We start from the raw sequence: 27,993 nt of genomic DNA on the forward strand, positions 1-27,993 counted from the left end.
CAATAAAAAGCATTTGACTCCTATCGGCGGCCATTTTTTCATAGAGTTATTTGTATCCGCATGCAGTACACCTTCCAACCGATAGGGTCGCGTGAAATCATACGAAGGAAATGCTGAGAAAATGACCACCGATCGAATTCAAATACTTTTTTATTGGACAATACGGAAGATACTAGTACTTAGACCCAGGCGTTTTAACTTGTTACAACTGTGGCCGTGGTGTCAGCACTTTATATTTGAAATGTGAACGTGTATGTAGATATACAGGTTGTAAATGTAGACATATAAAAAAAACAGGAACACGTAGCACCAAACAGGGATACGTCACACACCATGTGAACTACAAACACTAAAAGCTATGAAAACCAGAATAATCTGTGATGAATATATTTTTTTCCAGTATTGTAAGTGCATTTTGTCCTGTTATTTGTAATTGTAATGTTGATATTTTGTCTATAAAAAAATGGTTCTCAACCTGTGGGTCGGACTCGGGATCCCCAGTGGGTCCACACATGATTTTTTCCCCAGATGACAGTGAAGTGACAATTTAAGGACTTGTAAGACCCTTTTAATACCTAAAAAAGAAAATGACCATATTAAACTGCATCAAAATAATCAACAAACTATACTAAAAATTGGTCAAACATTGGCCAAATAATATGAACATAGCAGATGTACAAGTTTGCGAGGCGCTACTAACTAATTATCAACAACTTCTAGTTATAGTACTTTTACTTGTGGAGTAAAAGTACAATATTTGCCTCTGAGATGTAGTGGAGTAAGTAAAGGTATTGAGAATTGGAAATACTCCAGTGAATTAAAATTACCTCAAACCCATACCTCCCATTGTATTTAATTACAGTAAATGTACTTCGTTACTTTACACCACTGTTTTTTCAAAACTTTTATTTTGGGGGAAATAATTGCACATCCGCTCGTTCTGCGGCCTCAGCACGGTTCACTTGACAAGGTCCCTCTGGTGACGTCACTTTCAGGCGCCCCGCGTTGCAGAAGGACCCCACGAGAGTCGGTCTTGTTGTCGTGTCGCGCTCCAAAAACAGCAGATCTACAATCAAACAGAGCGTAGCATCGTAACGCGCTGTGAGCTTGTAGATCGGCTATTTTCGGAGCGCGACGCCGTCGTGCAACGAAGTATACATCCCGTCTTAAAGGGAACCCGGCCCCCGCTCCTTTAAAAAACGCTGTTGTTGTTGTTTTTTTCTGCAGTTTAAACAGTTAAAACAGTTTAGTTTTTTATCAAATATCTCTGCATTATATATACATATATATTTGGAAAATATTGCAAACTGAGTTAGCCACGGAGGGTCAAACATGGAGGTAAAGACACGTTAAACGTTGGGTTCATGTTTTCTGAGCTAACTTGCACCTTGCTAACTTTAGCTAGCCGATCAATAAGTGAACTCATAATAACATGGATACATCATATTTCCAGTTATGAATGCTCTTCATTCATAAATAATGTGTTCAGCTTTGATCAGTACGTGGTGTCAAGTAACTAAGTACATTTACTCAAGTACTGTAAGTAACATTTTTAGGATTTTATTTTATTTTACAGGAGTATTTCCAATTTCAGTTCTTTTACTTTCTACTCTACATCTCAGAGGCAAATATTATACTTTTACTCCACAACAATTATTTGAAAACTTTTGTTAATAGTTACTTTGTAGATTTAGATTATTATTACAAAACATTAACCTTTTCATCCATATATATATACATTTCGGCCATTTGAAAGTACTTTGAGTACTTGTCGGCAAGCGACACCAGGGAGTATTAATGTGTTTTTACTCTTGGACTTTTGGGGGGCTTATTGGCTAGTCAGTCTGTTATTGTTATTGTCTTGTATTGTTATTGTTAGGACCAATGTCTCATAATGTGTTTTTGCTCTTGTACTGTTTAGTGTTATTTGTTTTACTTGCACTGCTTTTTTGTACATACAGTGTCCTGTGCAGCAGTGGTGGAAAAAGTACTCATTTTTTTTAACTTAAGTACTGTAAAAGTATCAATACTGCAATGTAGAAATAATCTGTTACAGGTAAAAGTCTGGAATTCTAAAATGTACTTGAGTAAAAGTACAAAAGTATTGGTATCAAAATGTACTTAAAAGTACCAAAAGTAGAAAGTAATCCAAAAGCCAAAATATATATAGGGCTGAAGTGGGTAATGTGTGTTTTGTAATAATAATCAAAATCTACGAGTAAAAGTACAATATTTGTCTCTGAGATGTAGTGGAGTAGAAGTAAAAGTATAGAAAATTGGAAATACTCCAGTAAGTTACTTTCCACCACTGCTGTGCAGGCAGCACTGCACTGTAGTAGTAGCTAATAGTTTTCTTTCCCTGTATCTGTCTTTGGTCTTCTTCTTTACTGCTGTATTACTGCCAATGACAACTGAATTTCCCCTGCGGGGTGATTAATATTTTCTGTTCTGAGTATATATTCAAGTACAGGGTCTGTTGATGTTTGTTAAAAATATTTCCTTCTTTTATTTTGTATTGGCAGGCATGTACAGTGCAGAGATATATTGGTTATTTTCAATAAAGGTCTGTATCTTCTTTGTTTTTGCAGTGTTGTCATCGATCAATGTGATCAGCTGCCTCCAGATCGATCAATGTGATCAGCTGCCTCCAGATCAATGTGATCAGCCGTGATCAGACCAGTGAGCTGAGGATGTCAAAGCTTTCTCTCAGAGGAAAAGAACCTCCAAGCAAAGTGAGTTGTGTGCGGTGGAAAAAGTACTCTTTTTCTTTCTTTTTTACTTAAAGGTAGGGTAAGTGATTTACTTTGGTTAAAATAAGTGTTAAATAGCTCTATATTCTGATAGTACTCATCGCTATAGAGTGTTTGTTCAGTAAAAGGAGTCTCCATGTCTCTCCAGCTCTTTATTAAACAGAAAATGCATATTCAGTACTCTCTCCTGATTGGCTTAAATGTTGTCTCCTACCTGAAAATGTACTATATTCTGTTTACTAAAGAGCTGGAGAGACCCCTGTGACCGAACAAACGCTCTGTAGCAATGATAACTATCAGAATATAGTACTTAAACTTTTTAACAAACAAAAAAAATATCACTTACCCTACCTTTTTAAAGGAGTAGTTCACTCAACATGACTTGTTTTCTATCAATTATTACACACCCCATGAAGCCTTGAATTCATGGAGGTTTTTTTTGTCGCATTCCTAAGCCAATAATTTGATGAAATTATATGGGGTTCCCTTGACATTAAAACTTATGAGCACCACTTATATAGCAACATACGTTTTTCAGAAAACTGTTAGGATTTAGAAGGCATTTGTAGAATCGGCCTCAAGTCTTAATGGGTTAAATCAGTGGTGGACAACTTTGATAATGGAGAGGGCCACTATATTTCCACACTCACTCCAGAGGGCCACATTGCATACTGTATACTGTCGGGCAGAAACCTCTTATCTCCGTATTTTAACTTTTTTCGTATGTACTACGCCAGGGGTTCCCAAAGTTGGGGTTGCGACCCCACTTGGGGTCGCGAGAGACTGACGGTGGGGTCGCGAAATTATTTTGGGTCATAAAAAAAAAAAAAAAAAAAAACTTTTTTTTTATTTTTTATTTTGAAATTCAACAGAATGGATGAAATACAACCTAAAATGATTACAAATAGTACATTTTACCATTTTAATACATTTCAAATGCGCACCGAACGTGCAAGTTTATGTGCATAAATTACCTCCAGGTTTAGGTGGGGTCGCGAGTCAATGGCCGCCTTATTTTGGGGTCGCGGGCTGAAAAGTTTGGGAACCCATGTACTACGCCATTCTATGTCACACAAAAGTAGCAAAAATAGCCGATCAACAAGCTCAACTTTTTGAGCTTGTAGATCTGCTATTTTTGCTTTTTTTAAATTGGAATCCTGAAGAGTATTTTTTTTTTCATTTCAAATGCATTTAGTTATACTTATGTTAACATTATGAACTTAAATACAAATATATTGGACATAAAAAAGACAATAGAATTTTAATATTAGTCATTAAGCTACTAATATAGACCGAAGTAATTAAAGCGGGTCATGTTTGCATGTTTGGAATTGTAACAGCTGAAATCAATAATATATCAGTATTCCCATATTAACCTGCGGACCGCATGCATTAAGTGAAGGTGGGGGCCGCATGTTGCCCCCGCGCCGCCAGTTGCCCATGTATGCGTTAAATAATCCATGTGCCCACTGTAGACGAGCCGCTGGGTGGAGCCATCGTTTGGAGATCTGTTTGGTGGCGCCTCCTCTTTCTCCTCTGGAGGAAGTAAGGGGAGGAAGGCCCGGCCTGCCGCCGCTGAGCCTGGCGACGGCGGCACTTGTGGCGGCCCCAGGAAGAGGAAGGGAGACGCTAGCAGCCTAGAGTCTTCTATCGCCGTAGGACAGGCGTCTCAGGGCGACCAGGATGTCCCCTGGGTGGACACTTACGCTCCCCACTCACAGGTAGGCCTCTCGCAATTATTGCATAAATCGCCTCATAATCGTTTCCATGTTGAGAAATGTTCATACATTTTCCCCCCAAAAAGAGGAAATATCAGATTGAAATAAATATCAAAACATCATCATTCTCTCCTCCGCATCATCAGCGCCCATACCCTAGTAGGTGGGGTTGGTGAAAGGGCCTTTCTGTGTGGAGTTTGCATGTTCTCCCCTAGGGTAGTTAATACCCTCACAAAAACATGCAGTAATCCTGGTCTCCATACTGCCTCCCCCTGGTCAGCCGGGGCGCCTGATGGAGGGGAAAGGAACTGGTTGGAATAACGTGTTCCTTCCATGCGCTACGTCCAACCGGGGAAACTCCCCCCTGTCGGGTGATGAGAAGGCTTGTTAGCTCTCATGTATTGAAGGAGGCATGAGCTCGGCTCTGGGCTCTCCCCATAGGCTGGCAGAGGGAGTGTAGCGCCCAGGATTACTTGGACAATTGGCACTGGGTGAAGAAAAATGGTGTTGATTCACCGTCTGTTTCTATGTGAGTGTTTTGTTCCAGGTTCAATGTTTGTGTGTTCGCAGGCTGACCTGGCTGTCCATAAGAAGAAGATAGAGGAGGTGGAGAACTGGATGATAACTCATGTCGATGTTAAAACATCCAAGGTTTGCAGTTTGTCTTCATAGTCCTAGTATGTGTCCCTAGTCTGGGGCCAACATTTGTTGCCACAAAAAAATATTGGTATGGAGGGGGGGGCTAGTATAAACCCCTGGGGCATTCCGGTCAATGTAGGGTAAGTGATATTTTCTGAAAAGTTTTTCATTGCATATCTCCAGCTCTTTAATGAATAGAAAATACATGTTCATGTGGGTTGCCAATGTAACCTATTAAGTTAAAGAGTGATAGGGTTGGGTGATATGGATAAAATCGACCAAAACCTCTATGAATATTGTTATAATATTTTGGGTATGGCTATTAGTGCTTTCCCAAAATATTTACAAAATAGGATTTTTGAATCATCAGTACTGCCTATAATATAGGCATTCGTTTTTACATTATAATACCTAAGTAGGTAAAGGCCACAACACGTACAGGTACAACAGTCAGACAGTCAAGAAACATAATGTGTGAGCTTGTAGATTGGCTATTTTCGGTACACAACATCATTGTGCGACAAATTATAAATGTTGAGCAGTTGGTGTTTGGGATTTGTGCTTCAGAGCAGTCGTCTCTTGTCATCCACAGAGCGGTTCGGTGCTGCTGCTGTCGGGCCCGTCCGGCTGTGGGAAGAGTGCCACGATGCAGGTGTTGTGCAAGGAGCTGGGCTTCAGACAGCAGGAGTGGACCAACCCCTCAGGCCTACCAGCTGCCAGCCTGGATCCAGATGCCTACAAGCAGACGTTTGACCCTGGTGAGATGCTCCTCAAAGATGAGCCACTTACCTAGGGATGTAATGATTATAGATTTTGATGGTACGATTATAGTCTGGGAAATGATCACGGTTTCCCGATTATCCCGATTATTACAACGCAAAAGTCATAAGAATACATAAATTACATGTAACATTTTCTAAAAGCCGGGATTTGACCTTTTTTCTTAAAAAGATGTTGACTGCTATAAAGAAAAACATCACATGGATTCACCTGGGACGTATCATCAGTGTTGTAGCCTGGGGTCGACGGGTGTTTCGGGTCTCGCAACATACATCCTCGCCCAGGTGACCCGGCCGGGGTTGATCAAGCCCCCGACTTAAGTCCCAGTAGCTACCCACGGTCAGTCCTCTTAGGGCAAGGCGGGGCCCCTCAGTCCGCTTCTCCAAAATATTGTTCACAAGAGATCAGCTAGTTTTGCTTAATGTTCATTTTAGATTTTAACCACTTTAACCATTATCTTATACTTTGGCTATTAAAAAATTGCAGATCTACAAGCAGCGAGTGCCGCGCTGTGAGCTTTAGGGCCCAAAAGCAAAGATTTGAGTTAAAAATGTTGTTAAAAAAAGCGCAGCAATGAGCTTGTAGATCTGATATTTTTGAATAGCCAAAGTATAAAATAATGGTTAAGTGGTTACGCAGATGCATTCCCGGATTGAATGGGTTAAATGCCAATGTATATGTGTACCTACTGTACTAGAGCTTTGGGCCACAGAGGAGACGAGCAGGGAGAGAGGGGGATGACAAGAAGGAGAGAGGGGGGGGGGGGTGAAGATGAAGAAGACTAGATATTCTAGAAAGACAGGAACTGACCATGTCCTTGTTTATGACTGAGGAGGAGAACGTCACCTTCAGGTTCCCTGCGTGCGCCGGGGCCACACAGCTGTTCTGGTAGAAGATAATGTCTGTCTACATCTGGGGGGGATGTCCTTACTCTAACGTGCTTTATTCATTTGATGTTGACAACCACAGATGGTCCAAAGCTCCAAACCCAATATTTCTGGTACTGTTCCAGAGGCGAGGAGGAGACACTCAGCCTGTGTCTTGATGGAGGTCATGTATATTTATGGAGGAATCACCCTGACTGGATTCACTAATGACATGTACAAGCTGGACACCACTACAATGGTCTGGTCTTTAATTAACACCAGAGACACACCTGCACCTGCTTCAAGTGACTCTGCCACCATCATCGGGACAAAGATGTTTATATTTGGCGGCTGGGGGGACCCATGGTGTCTACTACAACAACATCAGAGTGTTTGACACAGAGACCAACAGCTGGCTGAGCAGACCTTCTGCACAGCTTCATCCAGAACAACGCAGGGGTCATTCAGCCTTTGCCTACAATGGAGAGCTGTACATATATGGTGGCTGTAACTCGAACCAGCACTTCAATGATCTGTGGAAAATCAATCCACAGACCTTCTCATGGAAGGAGGTTGAGCCCAAAGGGAAAGCCCCGTGTGGGGTGTCTTCGATGAGTTGTTGCATGGTGGGAGATCGTATCTTCCTCTTTGGAGGATACAACACTGATGACCTGTATATCTTAGATTTAAGTCCTAATCTGAAGATGTTATGCAAGCTAGCAGTTATTCAGTACGGTGTGGAGCAGTCTGAACTCCCACACAACATCAGGTGGGAACTGGCAGCCATGACTACCAACTATAACTGAAAACCTAACATAGCCCTATAGAAAGAGAAACAAACTGTGATCCCATTTAAAAAATCACACCCAGTGTGAAGTGGGCGGTGTGATCACAGTGGTCATCACAGTGATGGAAGTTCACTTAAAGAAAAGTAATATTGTGGACCAACCATTGTACACCCCTAACTTAAAATAAAACATAAATATGTTTTTTTTAAGTGCATAGTCCTATTTATAGGGCTATGCACATGTGTCATGTTTCACTAGCCAATCACAGTCCTGAATAGACTGTGATTGGCCAATCACGGTGCAGGGTTAGGGGGGTACACTGGTGGCCAATCACAGCGCAGGGTTGGGGGGGTGCAATCGATGTCGATGTCCAAACCTCACATGTAGGGGCGGTTTCACCGCCCAAAAATAATATTAATAAGAATAAATAAGAATACAAAATAATAATAAACAAACAAACAAACAAACAAACAAACTGCAAATGGCAACGGGGTCGAAGTATATCAGAGAAAGATGATGAAGAGGAAGATGATGGCCCTCAGGTGAAAATGCAGATGAAGAGGAAACATAAAAACACAATGTGTTTCACAGTGACATGTGTAGACCAAGGACCAGTGGAGATTATACCCAGAGCTAAGTGGCTGATGTGGGAAGACGGATTCTTTGCTGGAACTGTTACCTCCACGACCCTCTGGATAAGTGGATGAAGATGGATGGATGGATGGATGGATGGATGGATGGATAAGTGGGTGGATGGATGGATTCACCAAATTAAGACTAGAGAGAGGGGCGTGTCTGATAAAATTAATATCAAATATCTAAATACTGAATCAAGCAACTTAAAAACTGTCCGGGGTGCTCCCAAAAGCCTGAGTAGACCATAAAATGATTTTTTTGTTGTTGATAATTACAGTACCCCGCGATACAGTTATCGTGGACGTTTTTTATCGCGATATACGATAATATCGTTTACCGTCCCATGCCTAGCGCTAACCCATACTGCTCCCGGATGCCGTCTACATTCCGGCTGTCAACCGTCTCTCCAGTGGTCACCAAACTATTCCTGGTTGTCTAATACTCTTAAATTTTACGGGTGAATATTGAGATTTGTATTAATATCACAGAGCTTCCAGCATGCTAAACCTGTCCCCACCCTCCTGTGTTCTTGTGTCAGGCTCACGGTTCGGTGGCTTCACAGGGACGTCCCAGACAGCACAGTTCCAGGACTTCCTCCTCAGAGCCAACAAATACAACTGCCTGCAGATGGCAGGAGAGAGCATTACTGCAGAGAGGAGACTCATACTGGTGGAGGTGAGAACCAACTAGGGCTGGCCAGTAGACATATACCCATGTATTGGCCGATATATCTGCCATTTTAAAATTATAAAACTATTTTTGAGCGGTGTAGCCGCTCCTATAAGTGGGTTTGGGAATTCGTCCTTCCCTGTACTGTGATTGGCTGACTCTATTCACACCCTTTTCGCCTTACCGTGATTGGCTGACTCTATTCAGACCCTTTGCTTTGATTGGCTAGCGAGACGCATGATGAAATTAATAACCTATAAATAGTACCACGCACCTCAAAAACTTCCATCACTGTGATGACACCGCTCACTTCACACTGGGTGTGATTTTTTTACGGTCTCTGCAATTATGCACGATCCAATTTTTACCAATTTCAACTCGGAGTCCCTATTTTGGGCTTAATGTCGTTGTGGGTGAAAATATGATGTTAACACATTAACCGCCAAGAACGTAGTCCTACGGTCCGTTAAATCCAACTGTTAAGCGCCGAGACCGTAGCCCTACGGGCTGCGGTCTTTTCGCGCATGCGCGGTCCGGGTGCACTTTCGGAATTTTTTTGATCCACTTCCGTTTCCGGTTTGATGACCGGAAACGGAATTATTTGGGATCCGGTTTTGACGATCACGTCCGCCCTCGTTCTACAGACGAAACTGAAACTCAATTCTCTTCCTGTAGTTTTTTCTCCTCGCATTTCACTGTTTAACGTAATCCGCTCTAACTACAACATGGATACCCCGTTTGACACGCGATCTTCACTGGGAGATAAAGGGAGATCTCGCGGATGTAAACAGACCGGCTCAATCTCAATCTTAAGGATTTTAACAAGATCTATGGCGACATGAAAAAAACAAAAAAACAACAAAAACACCTTGGCACTGGTGAGTACATTATGAGATTAACCTCTGGCGGTCGATGTGTTAAAAATAAAAAAGTTTTTTAAATAGCAGAGCTATGCATCGCAATGTGTTATGAGCTTGTAGAATGGCAATTTTTTTTGTTTTCTATTTTTGAAAAAGGAAATTGTTTAGAATTGACTTTTTGACTAAATATCGCTCGATGATGATGATCTAGGACTCGGACCCAAAAATCATCTGAAATTCTGAGTCCGATACAACAGTATTGATTTCATCGACTAAAACTATGACGAAAAATGTTCGTCGACTACCTTTTTTTCACTGATGAAAGTCGAAAACGAAATAAAAACGAAATACAAATTAAGCTACGATGACTAAAATTAAGACTAAATATATTGACAATTTCGTCAACAAATAAAAACTAGGTCTAAAATGTTAGGATCTCTACTAGTGGAGAAGAGATTCAGTAGAACTAAAAGACAAGTCGTTTTATGTTTGGTTGCGCGTGGGTGTTGCGCTCTGAAAATAGCCGATCTACAAGCTAAAAAAAATAAAAGTTGTGACGGCTATTTTCAGCGTGCAACCAATTGTAAAATCAGCCATTACGACGCCATCACGGCCCACCAAAATACATTTTAGTCGACTAAATCAACTGTAGATTTAGTCGACTATTCATTTTATGATATTTAGTCGACCAAAACTAGACAAAAACTAAAACATTTCACATGACTAAAATATGACTAAAACTAAATGGAATTTTATTCAAAAGACTGACTAAAACTAAATAAAAATTTGCTGTCAAAATCAACATTGCGATACAAGCTAAAATAGGGCTTGAGTGGTGAAGCATTTAGCAGAGGCTCTCATCCAGAGTGACTTTCAGAGTGTAAGATGAAGATGTGAGATTTTTCTCCTTCCCTTTGTCTCTCTGCAGGATTTTCCCAACCAGTTCTACAGACAGCCAGACAGCCTCCACCACATCCTGAGGTGAAATTAGAATCACATGAATATCGTCGCTGACGGGCAGAAACCTCTTATCTCCATATTTTAACTTTGTGTTTATTTGTAAATTAATGCCATACTTGATCATGCTACAGAACATCGTCACACAAAAGCATCAAAAGTACCAGAGCTACAAGCTCAAAACGTGTCGCTTTGCGTTTCGAGCTTGTAGATCTGCTACTGTTGATATTTTAATTTGAATCCTGAAAAGTAACCGTTCTGGACAGGTTTCCACCCGACAGAGACGATATAACAAGAACATGTTAACAGTAACATTGTTAAAACACGTTATTGTTTGTTACGTATGTGACGTCACATGCATGAAAACATACCCCAAAGTTTCTATTTAACACTCTTGAGTCAATGTAATGCAAAGATATTGTTGCAGTCGGACAGAAACCTTGTAAAATGTAAAATGTTATGTTTTATTGTCTGTTTTATTTATGCTCTACTTTGTTGTACATGTTGATGATCTACAAGCTCACAATGCATCTTCATACGGTTTTATAAATATTTAACCAATGTAAAGTATTAAGGGCTTGTGACTAAATAATAACTACATTGGATCCATCAGATCACTGATTTCTTTCCATTTCCTGAAAAGTAACAGTTTTGGACATACAAGGTTTCCACCTGACGGTGACAATAGTGTGTGTGTGTGTGTGTCTGTGTGTGTGTGTGTGTGTGTGTGTGTGTGCGCGCACTGTGCACCCAGGCGCTTTGTGAAGACGGGAAGGTGTCCTCTGGTCTTCATCGTCTCAGACAGTCTGAGTGGAGACAGCAGCTCCAGACTGCTGTTCCCTAAAGAGCTGCAGGAAGAACTGAGCATCTGCAACATCAGGTAAAACACACACACACACACACAAAGCAGCGGGCTAGGACACACTGCTACAGTCATCAGTACTGTAGGACTGAAACTACCAATTTTCTTTGCTTCACTTTTATTTTATTTTATTTTATAAATGAATCAACGCTCATCCACTTGAGTCCTATTTTTCATATAATACATTGGTTTCACTCAACAATAGCTGATTTACAAGCTCACAACGTGAGATTGTAGATTGGCTGTTTTGGCCACTTTTGCACCATACTATCATACGACGAAGTATAAAATATGGCAGTCATTTATAAATAAAAAAACATCATAAGGTGAAATATGGAGAAACAAGGTTTCTACCCGACAGTGACAATATGAGTTTTCTGGTGTGTTTACAGTTTCAACCCAGTGGCTCCTACCAGCTTGATGAAGGTTCTGACAAGAATTGCCACCCAGGAGGCAGGCAAGGTGAGGAAAAGATTCACTTCTCTCTCTGTGTGTGTGTGTGTGTGTGTGTGTGTGTGTGTGTGTGTGTGTGTGTGTGTGTGTGTGTGTGTGTGTGTGTGTGTGTTTATTTATTAAGGATCCCCGTTAGTCTACACCTTAGTGGAGACTATTCTTCCTGGGGTCCAGGCAAAAACATAACAATACAAATAAAAAAATAAAAATGCAGTACAACATAATCAATGTTAGTGAACAAAAACACAAACTTAGAGAACAAAATGTACATTAACAGTAACATTAAAAACAAAACAGGTTTGTCTGAAAATACCAAAAATAATAACCTAATCTAATTTCCTTTCTTATTATTGCTTCCTTAAGTTTCTTTTTGAAACCAAATGTATTTCTTGTTAGAGTCAAATGTCGGGGGAGCACATCCCAGTATGCAATGGCTCTGTACACTGTTTTCTTAAGTGCATTGGTTCTGGGCAGAGGTAAATTAAGTGACCACTTAATGCCTGTCTAGTATTATAACCATGTCTTTCATTTGCAGGTAATAGCTCTGTAAAAACAAACTAAAGGGTTTCTGTCAGGAATACACATTCTTTAGGCTAGGGCTGCATGCCCGTCTTCCACCCACCATCATCCATTACAGCCTGGCATGCATAGCATCCACACTACTCCATCATAGCATCCACACTACTCCATCATAGCATCCACACTACTCCATCATAGCAGCCACACTACTCCATCATAGCAGCCACACTACTCCATCATAGCAGCCACACTACTCCTGACAGAGCAGTGAAGTGCTAGTCTTGCCGCTCTGTGCTGAGCAAGCTGAAGTTTACCAAGTTCTTGCTTTGATGCACTAGACCAGATAACAGGACAGTAGTCCAGATTTGACAGAACTAGAGATTGTATGACTAGTCTAATTGTTGTGTTAGTTAGCAGATGAGCACTCCTTCTAATGGCATAGATGGAATTACTCATTCTCACCACTGTATTAATCTGGGTGGACCATGACAGTGTTTCGTCAATAGTGACACCAAACAGTTTGACTTCTTTAAAGGGGAATTTTGGACCACGGTTTTCTTACCTTTTCTATGATGTTAGGATATCCTAGGATGAGTGGTACAGTAGAAAAATGTCATAACTCTTGAATGCGCCCCACCGGAAGTCTCGCTAGACGAGATTGAAATCTCGAGATTGAAATCTCGTCTAGCGAGACGTCCGGTGGGGCACATTCAAGACAATCACGTTGCATAGTGTTCTGTCACTATGAACGTCAGAAAAAAAAAAAAAAAAAAAAAAAGCTATCAAAAGATGCGATCTAGCGCTAGGCCTATTGGTGCACGTTTTTAGCTGTGGCGGACCCAGAGTGGATTTATGAAAATTTTCTACTGTACCGTTCATCCTAGGATATCATAACATCATAGAAAAGGTAAGAAAACCGTGGTCCAAAATTCCCCTTTAACCTGCTCAATAGTAGCACCCTGCAAAGAGAGGCTTAATTTCTGATCTGCCCTGAGAGCATATTTAGAGCCTATTACCATGCATTTAGTTTTTAAGATATTCAGCTTATTATTAGTGTGTGTGTGTGTGTGTGCGTGTGTGTGAAATGCAATATGCAGCCCTGAAGCTATTGCAAAAATATTACGATATCACAATAGTCCTGGGCAATGTATAAATATACTGGTATCATGATATGACACTTGACATTTATTTCCAAAAGTTCTGAAAATAGCAGATGTACTAGCTCACAACATGTCACATATTGACATGACTACTATGTTCGCTATTATTGTGAGAGGAAAGAAACGATACCATCACAATACTATATTATCGTCACAATATTGGTGTTGAGGTATTTGGTCAGAAATATTGCCTAACCCTATATCACAATAGGCTACTGGATATTAGCGAATGTGAGTTTTGTGTGTGTTTTGATCAGAGTGGGAAGAGGAGGATAGCAGTCCCTGACAAGGCTGCATTGGAGCTGCTGTGTTCAGGGAGTTCAGGAGACATCCGCTCTGCCATCAACAGCCTGCAGTTCTCCTCATTTACAGGTGAGGGCGCCAGAACATAAGGCACTGCGATACAACACACCTTAATAGTACACTCAAGTCTGACAAAAAGTGAAAGGTGCTTTAACTTACAGTAAGTGATATGTTTTTTGGTCAAAACGTAACGTTTTTTCTTAAATAGCTCTATATTTTGAAAGTAATCATTACTATGGAGTAACAGGGGTCTCCCCGTCTCTTCAGTAAACTACAAAAAAATACATTTTCAGGCGGGTTGCCAATTCCAATCAGGAGAGAGCACCCATTTATCAGCTTCATTTTATAGTGTTCCAATATTTATTTATTAGTCAATTCCAAGTTCATTTGTTTATCCTGACCTGTATCCTGTATGAGTTCTCTCTCCTGATTGGCTGAAATTGGTATCCTAACCTGGAAATTTATTTTCTGTTTAGTAAAGAGTCACCCTGATGGAGACTGTGTGCCTCAATGCATTATTTAACTATCTTGCCATGCATTAGCCCACTTAATAAAGGCGTTTTAGTTTTAACACAAGGGTGCCTTGGTCTTTTCCCTTTTTTTGGTCATAAGTTATATATTTATTTATTAAGTGCATATACTGTGCAGCTGCCCTTGATTCTGTACTGTGAGAGCCTTTTCTTGCACAGTAACCAGTGGTGGTGGTAGAAGTACTCAGATATTTTACTTAGTAAAAGTAGCACTACCACATATAGTAATACTCTGTTACAAGTAAAAGGCCTGTGTAAAATATAGTTAAAGTACCAAAAGTAAAAGTACTAAAATGTTTGAAAATAGCAGATCTACAAGCTCACAACACGTCGCATCGCGTTGTGTTGTGAGCTTGTAGATCGGCTATTTTCAAATAGCCTATGTATAAAATAGGGCTAAAGTGGTTAATGCAATGTTTTATAATATAATAATTTATATCTGCAAAGTAATTAGTAACTAAAGTTTTCAAATAATTGTAGTGGAATATAAGCACTATATTTGCCTCTGAGATGTAGTGGAGTAGAAGTAAAAGTATTTGAAATCGGAAATACTCCAGTAAAGTAAAAAATACCTAAAAAATCTACTTAAGTACAGTACTTGAGTAAATGTACTTAGTTACTTTACACGTGTGGCAGTAACCAATAATTACTTTGTCAATGCACCTTTCTAGACTCCTCTTTGGAAAGGGGACCGTGGGCGTCCAAAAAGGGCAAATCTGCGTCGTCGTCTGGCAAAGGTGTCCCTAAGAGGGGAAGGGGGAAGAGGAAGTCCAAAGACAGTCAGGAGCCGGATGTGGAGCAGGCCATCGGAGGAAAAGACGCCTCGCTTTTCCTGTTTCGAGCCCTGGGCAAGATCCTGTACTGCAAGAGTAAGCCCCCTTCCACAGGTCTTTATTATGTGAACAATAGTAGCAGCCAAGCAATCAGATTTTAAATTTCAAGGACCCAATTATCTCGGAGAGTTTTGTACACTCTCAGAGTTACAGACCTGTGATGGTGGTTGAATATGATGGAATATGATTAAGGATTACTGTGATTATGGTAAGCTCACATTTCATATCACACACACCATACAGTAAAACTCCTGTAACTTTCACTAGCCCCCCCCCCCAATAAAAATAAATAAATAATAATAATACAAATAATCTGTGAATTATTTAGCGGACCCCATTTTGAGAACCGTGGATCAAGACAGTGGCTACTTTTCAAACGTTTTTGCCTAAGGCACACCAAAGGACACCTGTGTTCATAGTGAAAGTAAATCTGAAAAATTGGGGGGGAAACAAATTGCAATAATGTACTGTTTTATTAAATTCTTTACCTATAATGATGCCCAGAATAGGCCATGTCATGTTTTCAGAAAGATTGAACATTTCCGGAAATAATTTTAAATGAATGTAAATGTGTTTATTATTCATAATGAGTTGGGTTTGCTGATGAACGTTGTGTGTGTGTGTGTGTGGAACAGGAGAGGCCCCTGAAGACACAGAGGAGCCTCAGGGGCCCAGTCTGCCAGTTCATCTGTCAGAACACCACAGACCCAGACTGGTGGAAGACCCTGAGGTAAGCACGCGCATTTTCATTTCTCCCATTTTTATCCTGCGTTGTACGACGGTGTCAACATGGCGAAAATAGCTGATCTACAAGCTTTTAATGCTTCACATTGCGTTGTGAGCTTGTAAATCTGACATGGGAGATGACCTCAAGAGGTGGCTGTCTGTAGCTACAGTGGAGTCAGTACTGCTGTATGGAGCCGAGACATGGACACTCACAGTACAGCAGGAAATGGCCCTGGATGGCGTCTACACAAGAATGCTACAAATGACACTTGATGTCACAATAGGCTCTATGCACAGCAGCCATATTGGAAAGAAATTGGGCCTCTTCCTTACTTCCTTCACAGGTTGTACCAATGATACTAATGAAGGCTTTGTTCCGTTTCATGTAGCACAGTGGTTCTCAAAGCTTTTAATTTCAAGGACCCCCATAACTCTGAGAGTGTACACCTTTTAAGGTGCCATTTGGAACCCCCTCAAGGAACCATGAGGGTCCCTGGACCACACTTTGAGACCCACTGGTGTAGCAGAGTGTTTACAGTGAGCCAAAATGCACAATATCAGCACCCTGACTCTGTTTGACCAGAGTGGAACAGAGCCTTCGTTAGAATCATTGGTAACACCTGTGAAGGAAGTAAGAAGAGGCCGAATTGTCTTTACAATATGGCTGCCGTGGCGTGCATAAAGCCTATAAGGGCGTGCCCAAAATAGGGACGCCAGGTTGAAAGTATTATCAATGAAACAAATGTAACATTGTCCTGCACCCATAATTCCTATTTTGCGACTATCTTGCTTTAATTTTCACTCTTTTCTCCATGGTGTCTACGGTTGTCAGCTGGTGGTGGAGCGTTCGCACATGTCTGCTGACTTCTTCAACCTGTACCTGCACCAGAACTACCTGGACTTCTTCTCCGAGGTGGAGGACGTGACGCGGGCCAGCGAGTACCTCTCTGACGCCGACTTTCTCACTGGAGAATGGACCGTGAGTAGGCCTATCACCATCATGACATTTTAGTAGACCATACATGGGCAACTCGCCCCCACCTTCACTTAATGCAGCCCGCAGGTTAATATCAGAATACTGATATATTATTGATTTCAGCTGTTACAATTCCAAACATGCAAACATGACCCGCTTTAATAACTTCTGTCTATATTAGTAGCTTAATGACTAGTATTAAAATTGTATTGTTTTTAAGTATGTATTTGTAAAGTTAAGTTGTTAAGTATGTATTTGTATTTAAGTTCATAAAGTTAACATAAGTATAACTAAATGCATTTGAAATAAAATAAAAAAATTACTTTTCAGGATTCCAATTTTAAAAATTGCAAAAAAATATTCAGGATTCAGGAAAATACAGAGATACGAGGTTTCTGCCCGACAGTATATGAAATGTGGCCCTCTGGAGTGAGTGTGGAAATATAGTGGCCCTCTCCATCATCAAAGTTGCCCACCCTTGTAGTAGACCATTAACTATTATTCTAATAAATGTGATGAATGATTTAGTTGTTTTTACTTAAAGGTAGGGTAAGTGATTTTCTTTGTTTAAAATAAGTGTTAAATAGCTCTATATTCTGATAATACTCATTGCTATAGAGTGTTTGTTCAGTAACCGGAGTCTCCATGTCTCTCCAGCTCTTTATTAAACAGAAAATGCATTTTCAGGTCTGGATACTAATTTTGTCCCATCAGGATAGAGAACTCAGTCAGGATACATTTTAAACAAGTGAAATTGGAAGTGATGACACTAAGAAATTAGCAGACAAAATTGGAACTGGAACACTAGAAGCTGATAAATGGGTACTCTCTCCTGATTGGCTGAGATTTTGTCACCTACCTGAAAATGTATATTCTGCTTATTAAAGAGCTGGAGAGACATGGAGACTCCTGTTACTGAACAAACACTCTATAGCAATGATTACTATCAAAATATAGTGCTTTAACCTTTTAACAAAAAACTTTTTGTTTTAACCAAAAAATATCACTTAGTTTTTTCCCCCCGTTTTTAAGTTAATTGTGTTTTTGATACTGAACATTTGAATATAGAAATCAAAATCACATTTATGTTTGCCTTTTATGCTTGTAAACAAAAAGAAGGTATCGCCATAAATAGCCCATACACAATTTTTGTGTATGGGCTATAAAATAGCAACAATATCTACACAACACACTGCATGGTGACGTGTTGTGAGCTTGTAGATCGGCCATTTTCGGCGCTTGATACCGATACTAAGCGAAGTGTGAATCAGGCTTTATTGTGTTTTTACAGTCTCGCAGCACCATGGGGGAGTATGGCTCCTCTGTGGCCACCAGGGGGCTCCTGCACTCCAATTGTGGACACGTTGCACCAGGCTTCAGACCGCTGCATAAACCCAGCTGGCTGCTGGTCAACAGGAAGGTACAGATACAGTACAGCGTACACATGAAGAAATTCCCTTTTACATAAAAGTAGCAATATCAGAATATAAAACTACTTTTACTTTCACAAGCATATGGCCTGTATTAAAAATGTGACCTAAAACAAAAGTATTGGCATCAATAATCTAAATCCGCAAATTAACTTGTAACCAAAGTTGTCAAATAATTGCAGTGGAGTAAAGGGTACTATTTGCCTCTTGAGATGTAGTGGAGTAGAAGTATGACGTATTGAAAAATAGACATACTCAAGTAAAGTAATTGTGAAAAATATAGTACTTGAGTAAATGTACTCAACTGGCATTACTTTCCACCTGAAGAAATGTTTGATGATCATGTAAATGTGCACCGGTGACTCAGTCACAGTGATTCTCAACCTTTTTAAATTAAAAGACTTACCTCTGGCACCCTCACTGCACATACTCCTACGGGCTGGGGCGGCACCTATCAGCCGGGGAGTGATGGGCGGGAGGAGTAGGGCGAAGGCTCTACGTCCTCCCGGTGGGTGAGTCAGTAAGATACAGCAGTGACAACACACCAATGTGTGTGGGGAGGAATTAATCAGCAGAATGACTAAATTGGGGAGAAAAGGGAGTAAAAAGCACCAAAAAAAAAACACTCCCAGGCGGATGCACCTGGGACGTATCATCAGTGTTGTAGCCTGGGGTCATCGGGTGTTTCGGGTCTCATACATAGACCCTCGCCCAGGTGACCCAGCCGGTGTTGATCAAGCCCTGACTTACGTCCCAGTAGCTACCGAGTCAGTGCTCTTAGGGAGAGACAGGGCCACTCAGTCCGCTTCTCCGGAACTACTCTGCCGGGACCGGGGGAGGCTCTGGCATGTGGAGGGACTAGGATCTGTGGGTTGTCTCCTGGCCGGGCTCCTCCTTCGTCTCACCAGGTCCAGGACCTGAGCGCTGCACGAGACCCTGTCTCCAAACATTTCTCTCTGGTGTGATGGTGTCTTGGGCCGTGGTGGTACTGCAGGCTCCACTTGCAGCTTGCTTGAAAGGCCTCACCGTGGGTTTGTGGGCTTCTTCCTCATGGAAGACACAGGCTGGGGCGCCAACCCATTGATTGATTGATTGATTGATGTACTTCATTTAGTAAGACATGAGAACATCAGTACATGGAAGTACAAATTCACAATACAAGGTCTACTAATCTGGGAGTCTCATTAAGCACTAAGCTTGTTTAAGATGAGATCCCCATGCACACAAATCATGATGACATATAAGAGACAGACAGATATACACACTACTATACAGAAAGTCATACAATCAGCTTACAGGTTACTGGTATGAAGAGTGAAAAAAATATATACAAAAGAAGAAAAAGAAAAGGGGGGGGGGGGGGTAGGGGGGGTAGGTTAAGACTTAGACAGGGGCCATTTTCGAATTGCAGCCTCCTGAAGGTGTATCTTTAGGGCAGTTTTGAAAGTGAGTAGGGTTTTACACTCCTTTTGGTAGGGCATTCCACATTTTTGATGAATAGCATGAGAACGAGTTCATTCCCTTTGTTGAGCCAAATCTGGGTTGCACATGATTTGTGGAGCTGCCTCTGGTGTTATGATCGTGGACTTCATTAACATTTAGGAAGTATTTAGACAAATACAGGGGGATCCCAATGTTGTGGTGTATCTTGAAGACCAGGCCCATAGCAAGTTGCTGTACTCTGTCCTCAACCCTAAGCCATCCAATCCTAGCAAAATGAGCAGGGGTTAGATGGGTTTTGTAATTGAGGCTAAGAAGTAGCCTTACTAGTTTGTTTTGGGATGTTTGGAGCCTTGTTTTTAAGGCCTTGGAGGTGTTGTGATACCATGAAGTAATACTGCTCCCGGGTGCCGTCTACAGTCCGTCTCTCCGGTGGCCAGTCTATACTGTAAAATCCTCAGTGTTAATTTAACTCAGAGAGTGTACATATGAGTGTACTTTTACTTGACTTTATTTGTTTATTTAGACTGGGCACCGCATATTAATGAATAGTACATATCAATGTAACGTGAATACACCAGATTTAGCAAAGATGCTAATTTACATCTGCAGTCCCCACAAATAAACGCACAAAAACAGGCAGACAGTTCATTATGTTACATTACATTACACAGGGAAAACAGAGCATAAAACGTATATGCAAGAACAAAGATACAAAACGGGTATAAAAAACCCTGCAGGTCCATTTGGTTCATCTCAAAACTGACATTGCACGACTGGTGAGACCAGGCTACTCGATTCGGCATTCATAACATTGTGTGACGCCTAACCATATAAAATTGATATGCATTTTTTCCCCCCAACATATGGTTTGTATTTTTTTGAAATAATAAGCTTTAATTTTATAATGGAAGTCAATGTGGCTCCGATCAGCTGAAACCTTGTCCAAAATTGGAGTCATATGTCGTAGATATGTCATAGATGACTGACATCATAGAAGACTGATGTCACATGAAGTCTCTCTGACATTCACTTCGGAGCGACACCGTTCCCATTTGGACCCAATTTTTTATTATTTTATCTGTTTGTGTAAACATGCATTTTAATCACTTAAACCCTCTATACCTTTTAAACCTGACCTGAGTTGGCTCTGTACTTGCTGCTTTTCCCCTCTACACCACATCATTCACAGAAAATAGCCACTCTGAGCTTGTAGATGGGCTATTTTTGGCGAAAGTTCCCCCCAGAATAGGGAGGCAAGGGTTCAAGTGGTTAACGTTGTACGCCTATAATATTATTGTTTGCCTAATAGCACTATTGCATACATGGGCAACTGGCGGCCCGGGGGCCACATGCGGCCCCCACCTTCACTTAATGCGGCGTGCAGGTTCATATGGGAATACTGATATATTATTGATTCCAGCTGTTACAATTCCAATGCAAACATGACCCGCTTTAATTACTACAGTCTATATTAGTAGCTTAATGACTAGTATTAAAATTCTATTGTCTTTTTTATGTCCAATGTATTTAATTTCAAAAAGTTAACATAAGTATAAGTAAATGCATTTGAAATTAAAAAAAAATTTACTTTTCAGGATTCCAATAAAAAAATAGCAGATCTACATGCTCAAAACTGATCGGCTATTTTTGCTACTCTTGTGTGACATAGAATGGTGAATACGCATACCACACTAAATAAAATACGGAGATAAGAGGTGTCCGCCCGACAGTATATGCAATGTGGCCCTCTGGAGTGAGTGTGGAAATATAGTGGCCCTCTCCATCATCAAAGTTGCTCACCCCTGCACTATAGCATTGTAACATTGTTTCTTATTTATGTTTTTGACACTTGCTTTGTCAATGTAAACATATGTTTTCTCGTGCCTACAAAGCTTCATTGAATAGAAAATTGTAAGCTTCCATTAATGGAATTTTGATAACATTTGTGTCTCTACAGCACCGTGAGAACTGTCTGGCCGCTCAGTCTCTCTTTGCAAACTTCTGTCTGGCACCAGTCAGCCTGCAGACAGAGCTGCTGCCCTACCTAGCACAACTCAACAACCCTCTGAGAAACCAAGGTAAACACACTCACATCTCTTAACCCATGTCTTCTAAATCTTTCTGAAAAAACTTATGTTGCTATCATATCAGTGGTGCTCAAACTTTTTCATGTCAAGGACCCCCAAAATTATATGTATTTGGCCTCCGACCCCCATCTCAAAATATTTCCTTCCAGGGACCCTCAGAAGCAAAGATTTGAGTTACAAATGTTTACTTTAAAAATAAATATACATTGAAAGATTTGCACACATTTTCACGATTAAAAAAAAAATGCAGATCTAATTTGAGCTTGTATATCTGCTATTTTTGAATAGCCAAAGTGACACAGATGCGTTCCCGGATAGAATGGGTTAAAGTTCTCAGTCGTCACAGCTGATTTCAGTGCTTTGGATTGGATAGAAACCAGCATGTCTTCTATGAAAGCATGTCGCACACCGGAAATAGCAGATCTGCAAGCTAGTGAAAGATGATTAAAACATTGTTTAATTAAAAAAGTTACACAGTTTGACTTTAAGGATTGTGAAAGAAGGAAGGAATTAAAGAAAGAGAATTGTGGGATAGTTTGACTAATGGTGTGGATGTAACTGACTATGGTCAACTCTGTCTCTGTGCACCTCCTATCTCTCTGTTCTCATGTAAATGTCTTTCAAATGAGGGACCTGACCTGTGGCTTCACAAAGACTTGCCCTGGAATTTGTATTTCTATCCAACTGTATCCATCCAGCTGTAAGTGATATTCATATGTATACATACATTAGTGTTAAATAGCTCATTGCTATATAGAGTGTTTGTTTGGTAACAGGGTTCTTCCCCTTCTCTCCAGCTCTTTAGTAAACTTAAAATACTATTTTCAGACTGGGATACCAATTTCATCCAACCAGGATAGAGAACTCATAGAGGATACAGGATAAACAAGTGAAATTGTAAGTGATTAAATATAAAAAAAGACAAGACAACATTGGAATTTGGCCGGTTTTAAAATTGAAGCTAATTATCTTTGTGGGGTTCTTTCTCTCCTGTTTGGATGAAATTTGCAACGCACCTGAAGATGTATTTCTGTTTACTAAAGAACTGGAGAGACGGGGACTCGGGGAGACCCCTGTTACTGAACAAACATTCTAGCAATTATTACTATCACAATATAGAGCTTTAACTTTTGAACAATAAACCTTTATTTCTAACTTTTAGTTTAACCAAAGAAATATCACTTACAGCACCCTTAAAGCTGCTATCAATAACTTCAATGTCCTCCCCGAGATTCAAACCTGGGTCTCCGGCACGAGCGCTGACATCTTAGCTGGTTTTCCATACAGACGGCATGCTTGGGAAGGCGAGTTGCTTCCATTTGAGTGTCATGCAGTACCTCTTGTCAACCAGTAGGCGTCCTACCTGACCACAAGATGTAAAATGTCTCAATAGAAGAGTAGGTAGACCAACTCAAACCACTGCGGATGGATTCGTATTAACATACTCTACCACATTGGTTCTCAAAGTGGGGTCCGGGGACCCCCAGGGGTCCTTGGAGGGGTACCAGGGGGTCCCCAGCTAAATCAGTTAATATAGTGTCAGTCATTTTAACCACTTTAACCATATTTTATAGTTTGGCTATTCAAAAATAGCAGATATAGAAGCTCATAGCACGGCGCTACAAGCTTGTAGATCTGCTATTTTTTAAAAATCATGAAAATGTGTGCAAATCTTTGAATATATATATATTTTGAAATGAACATTTGTAACTCAAATCTTTGCTTCTGGGGGTCCCTGGAACTAAATATTTTGAGATGCGTGTCCGTGGCCAAATACATATGATTTTGGGGGTCCTTTACATGAAAAAGTTCGAGAACCGCTGCTCTACCATACAGATAAAAACAATGTTATGGATTGCAGCTTTACATGACATGACTTGTTACATGTTCTATGACAGATTATTCAGACCGTGTAAAAGGATCAGTGTGGTATGGGAGCTAGCTTTGCTCCCAAATACACTTGCCTCTGTTTGGCACTTTGGAACTCTGAATACTTATTGATACTATAATTTAGGAACAACATTCAAATGTATTGTCTATTTTATTGATGAAAATGTTCTTCTTTTCAGTGGTCGTCACAAGGATTTGATGCATTTCCAAAATTGTGTTAACACAAATACGATCATTACATTATCTATTGAGTACTTTAAAAAGAGGAACCACTTCCTAGAAATAACCATTTATGAAAGAGAGAGCTCACTTCTACAAACTCACAGTTTTTGTTTAGATGGGGTGATGATAGATGTAAGATTTTTTTCTTTTTACTATTAGTAATTAATCACATTAGTCATTGGGGAAAAGTAATGGATTATATTTTACCATGCAACATGGTCTGCCTTAAGACCTTTGCTTGCGACGATTTGTGAGCTTGTAGAAAGGCTTTTTTCGACCCGGGACACTGTAAACTGAAGTATAAATTAACTGTATTACTGTCTGTGTGTTCCAGCTCAGATCACCTTCATTCAGGACGTGGGACGTCTACCAAGGAGAATGTTCCCTGGCAGGTATACAAACAATCACTAATGTCAACCTACCGTATTTTCCGCACTATAAGGCGCATCTGAGTATTATTTTCATATATAGGGCGCACCGCATTATAAGGCGCATCCGCACTATAAGGCGCACTGACGGTGCGCCTTATAGTGCGGAAACCAAGGGAACCAATATTGATACATATACTGTATAAGGCGCATCGGATTATAAGGCGCATCCGCACTATAGTGAGGAAAATACGGTATTCATGTTATTTTTCACTGCCCTATTCTCTTCCACTCTATGTATAACAACAAAAGATCTTTTATTAAAGTATCCTTTATATAAGCATCCTATATGAATACAATGCACAGTACAGTAGCGACACAGTACAATGTAGAGGTGAATTAACTCACTGAGTGCCAGAATTATTTCTGGCTATGTTGTCCCAGTGCCAGAGATTTTTTCAAAGTAAAAAAAAAGTCCTTAGGAAGTGAGATACAGCCCTTTTCAGTTATAAGTTAAACAAGGAGTGGATGGAGCTGCAAATCTTCAGATAATATCTTGGGTTCTGAACATCTTTTCTTTTTTTTTCTTCTTTTTTTTTCAAAAACACGTGAAACACGTGATTTAGCACTCAATGAGTTAATGAGGGCCTTCTTTTGCTGTGCCAGTTTTAACTGAATGCATTTTTCTTTCCCTTTTTTTTAATGGTATGATTACACAATTTCTGACGTTTTGGAATCCACGCAATAATTGAATTATTCAGCCACACTGTACGCAGTTTCTGTTTCTTGTGTTGTGTGTCGTGTATAGATAACAGAATACAAGTTGACAATGTGTCATGCTGTGAGACATTGTGAGCTTGTAGATCGGCTATTTTCAGTGCGCATCCCACTATGCAACCAAGCATAAATCAGGGACATCAGTCAGCACGCCGTGTCAACATGGATAGCTAGTGCGACCTGAAAACCCATTGACAGCACCATTGACAGCACTACAACCGTGGGGATGTAGGGTGGAATTATGGCCACTACATGAACCAAATAATTGTAACTTTCTTGGTCTGGCGGGGCTACTTGGCAAAGTTTGACCCAGTGATGAATGAACACATGAGACAAGCATAGAAAAGAAGAAAAAAAACATTGCTGACCACTACATGGGCAATACAACATTACTTGTGCTGTAATGAAGGCAATTGTTTTTGCTGTCTCCAGTTTTGAGCTTTCCATGGTAAAGTGCACGTGGTCTAATGTATTTTAGTTGAAGCCCCAAAACATACCATTATGGAGGTAAACCAACTTGAATATATTAAAATTTAAATAAAAAACTAACACTAAATAAAGACTTAGCCTTTTCAGTACCTAACAATTAAACTACCTGCTTTAAAAACGAAATGAAACTAAACTGAAATTGAAAACTAAATGTCAAAACTAAATAAAAAAAAGTGTTGTCTGTGTACAACATCCAGGTTCAAAACCGAGGCCCTGACGGATAAGGACCCCGGCACGTTGGAACCGGACAGCGATGGCGAAGAAGAGGGAAGCCCAGGGACCCCTGCTCTAACCGGGGACGACGCCGCCGCAAGCCAAGCCCCTCCTGCTCTACTTGACAGTCAGGGTCAGGGGGCCGAGCTACCTCCCAGCCAACCCCAGCCCACCATAACGGAGGACCTGATGGAGGACGAGGATCTGCTCATAGAGGAGTATGACAGCGATTAACAGAAGGCTTGTTCCGGAAAGAGACTTGTGACGCTTTCACTGCCTTACTTAAAAACTGTGACCCTTTTGTTAGTTTTTTTTACTGTTAACCGATTAAGACCGGGAACGCATCCGACTGTGTCATTTTTAGATTTCTTTGGCTATTCATAAATTTTTGATTTACAAGCTCATTGCGCTGCACCGAGTGCCGTGCTATGAGCTTGTAGATCTGCTGTTTTTTTTTTTATCGTGGAAAATTTGTGCAAATCTTTGAATATATATATATATTTTTTAAAGTGAATTTTTTTTACTGAAATTGAACCACTGAGAAAGTTTAGAAAAAAACTGCTAGGATTTAGAAGACATTGTAGAATCCCCAGAAGCAAAGATTTGAGTTACAAATGTTTGCTTTAAAAAATATACATATTTAAAGATTTGCACACATTTTCACGATAAAAAAATTTAATCAGATCTACAAGCTCATAGCTATGAGCTTGTATATCTGCTATTTTTGAATAGCAAAGTACAAAATAATGGTTAAAGTGGTTAAAATCGAAAATGACAGATACTTTCCCCGGTCTTAATGGGTTTGAGGGCCATCTACACCAAGCACGACGACTATGACGATATGTGAGTTCCGTAGCTGCGGCATAATAGCTCCCCTTGATCTGATAGACATCCGGCATAAATAGACATCCGGGAGGCAATCGGTCTCACTACACTGAATTCCGAGAGTGAGACCGATTGCATCCCAGTTGTCCTTCTGAAAGGATCTTGAATGGCTGCAAGTGTTTATCGTTCATGAAATCACTCTGAAAGTGATCCAAACGATATAATTCACCACTATTGTCGTTCTTGTAGTGGACGCCACCATCCGCGTAGGTTAGAATGACATTTCAAACAACATATTTATAGTTACCGTTCTTGGTGTGGGTGGCCCTTATATATCCGTTATTCTCCAACAAGTATAATCTGTTACTCAATAAAGTCCGGAGGCGGATTGTCTCGTGTTGTCAGGCAATGGGAGATCTCCGCTCACTGGTACGTCCAGTGACATCTGGTGAATTCAATTTGAACACCAACCTTAACCTGTTACTTTCCCGATATCAACAACCGGCCTAAAGTCTTTGCATTGGTTCTGCAATGCAGTTATTATTTTTTTTTCAATCTCAGAATTATTTCTACCCCGTTTAGCCTCTACATTTTATTTAGATCATTGGTTCTCAACATCAGGCCCGGGGACCACCAGGCACCCAAATGGACTCTTAAGGGACTGCAACTACGAGAGTACACTCAGAGTTGAAGGAACAGTGTGATTGGGGTCCCAGAGATACAAATGCTATCAAATGGGGGTCCGAGGCCTGATGCATAACAAACTGGGGGTCCTTGATATTAAAAAGGTTGAGAATAACTGATTTACAGTAACCAGATGTATCGGTGGGCAGAGATCTCTGATTGCCTGTCTGTGCAGAACAGAGCACTTATGCAAACTCACTTACAGATCAGCTCTTAACATCCAAAATATTGTTAATATTTATTTTATGTGCATATTTAAAACACTTGCCTTTGGTAATGTTATTTCGTTTTGTGGCAGGGTTGTTTTTTTCCCCCTGAAACGACCTCTCATTGGATGGCTGTCACGCTCCTACACAAAGGCACATTAGAACACTGAAAACATTACTTTTCTTTGTTTGTTTGTTTGTTTGTTTTTCCTTCTTTAACTGTTTCCCTTGAGTTGGGGAAAAAGGTTATGTGTCATTTAAATACCCACTTGAAGGATGTTTTTATTTGTGTGTGTGTGAATTAAAAAAGAATTTCGCTTAATTAAAAGTTGAG

The 27,993-nt window shown here is 40.4% G+C and overlaps 2 protein-coding genes across 3 annotated transcripts in view; one reads left to right on the top strand and one right to left on the bottom strand.

Annotated features, from left to right (window-relative positions):
- The window catches only part of LOC308089392 (major facilitator superfamily domain-containing protein 6-A-like), a 278,032-nt gene that overhangs the window by 51,643 nt on the left and 198,396 nt on the right, over positions 1-27,993 (bottom strand). The gene's annotated exons all lie outside the window — the stretch shown is intronic.
- rad17 (RAD17 checkpoint clamp loader component) lies at positions 1,183-27,987 on the top strand. Of its 2 annotated transcripts, XM_080433112.1 has the most exons (17): positions 1,183-1,338; positions 2,589-2,732; positions 4,226-4,471; positions 5,039-5,119; positions 5,700-5,865; positions 8,716-8,852; positions 10,635-10,687; positions 11,418-11,543; positions 11,918-11,987; positions 13,915-14,029; positions 15,162-15,359; positions 15,959-16,053; positions 16,882-17,028; positions 18,317-18,445; positions 21,856-21,976; positions 24,432-24,489; positions 25,929-27,987. In XM_080433112.1, the coding sequence occupies exons 2-17, from the start codon at positions 2,691-2,693 to the stop codon at positions 26,176-26,178; spliced, it is 2,034 nt and encodes a 677-aa protein (XP_080289238.1). In that variant the 5' UTR covers positions 1,183-1,338; positions 2,589-2,690; the 3' UTR covers positions 26,179-27,987. The 2 variants fall into 2 exon arrangements, with proteins under 2 accessions (XP_080289238.1, XP_080289239.1); XM_080433113.1 differs by lacking the exons at positions 24,432-24,489; positions 25,929-27,987 and adding an exon at positions 22,814-22,882.

The sequence above is a fragment of the Gymnoscopelus braueri genome (genome assembly GCF_963280865.1).
Source record: "Gymnoscopelus braueri genome assembly, chromosome: 7".
NCBI classification, from domain to species: Eukaryota; Metazoa; Chordata; class Actinopteri; order Myctophiformes; family Myctophidae; genus Gymnoscopelus; species Gymnoscopelus braueri.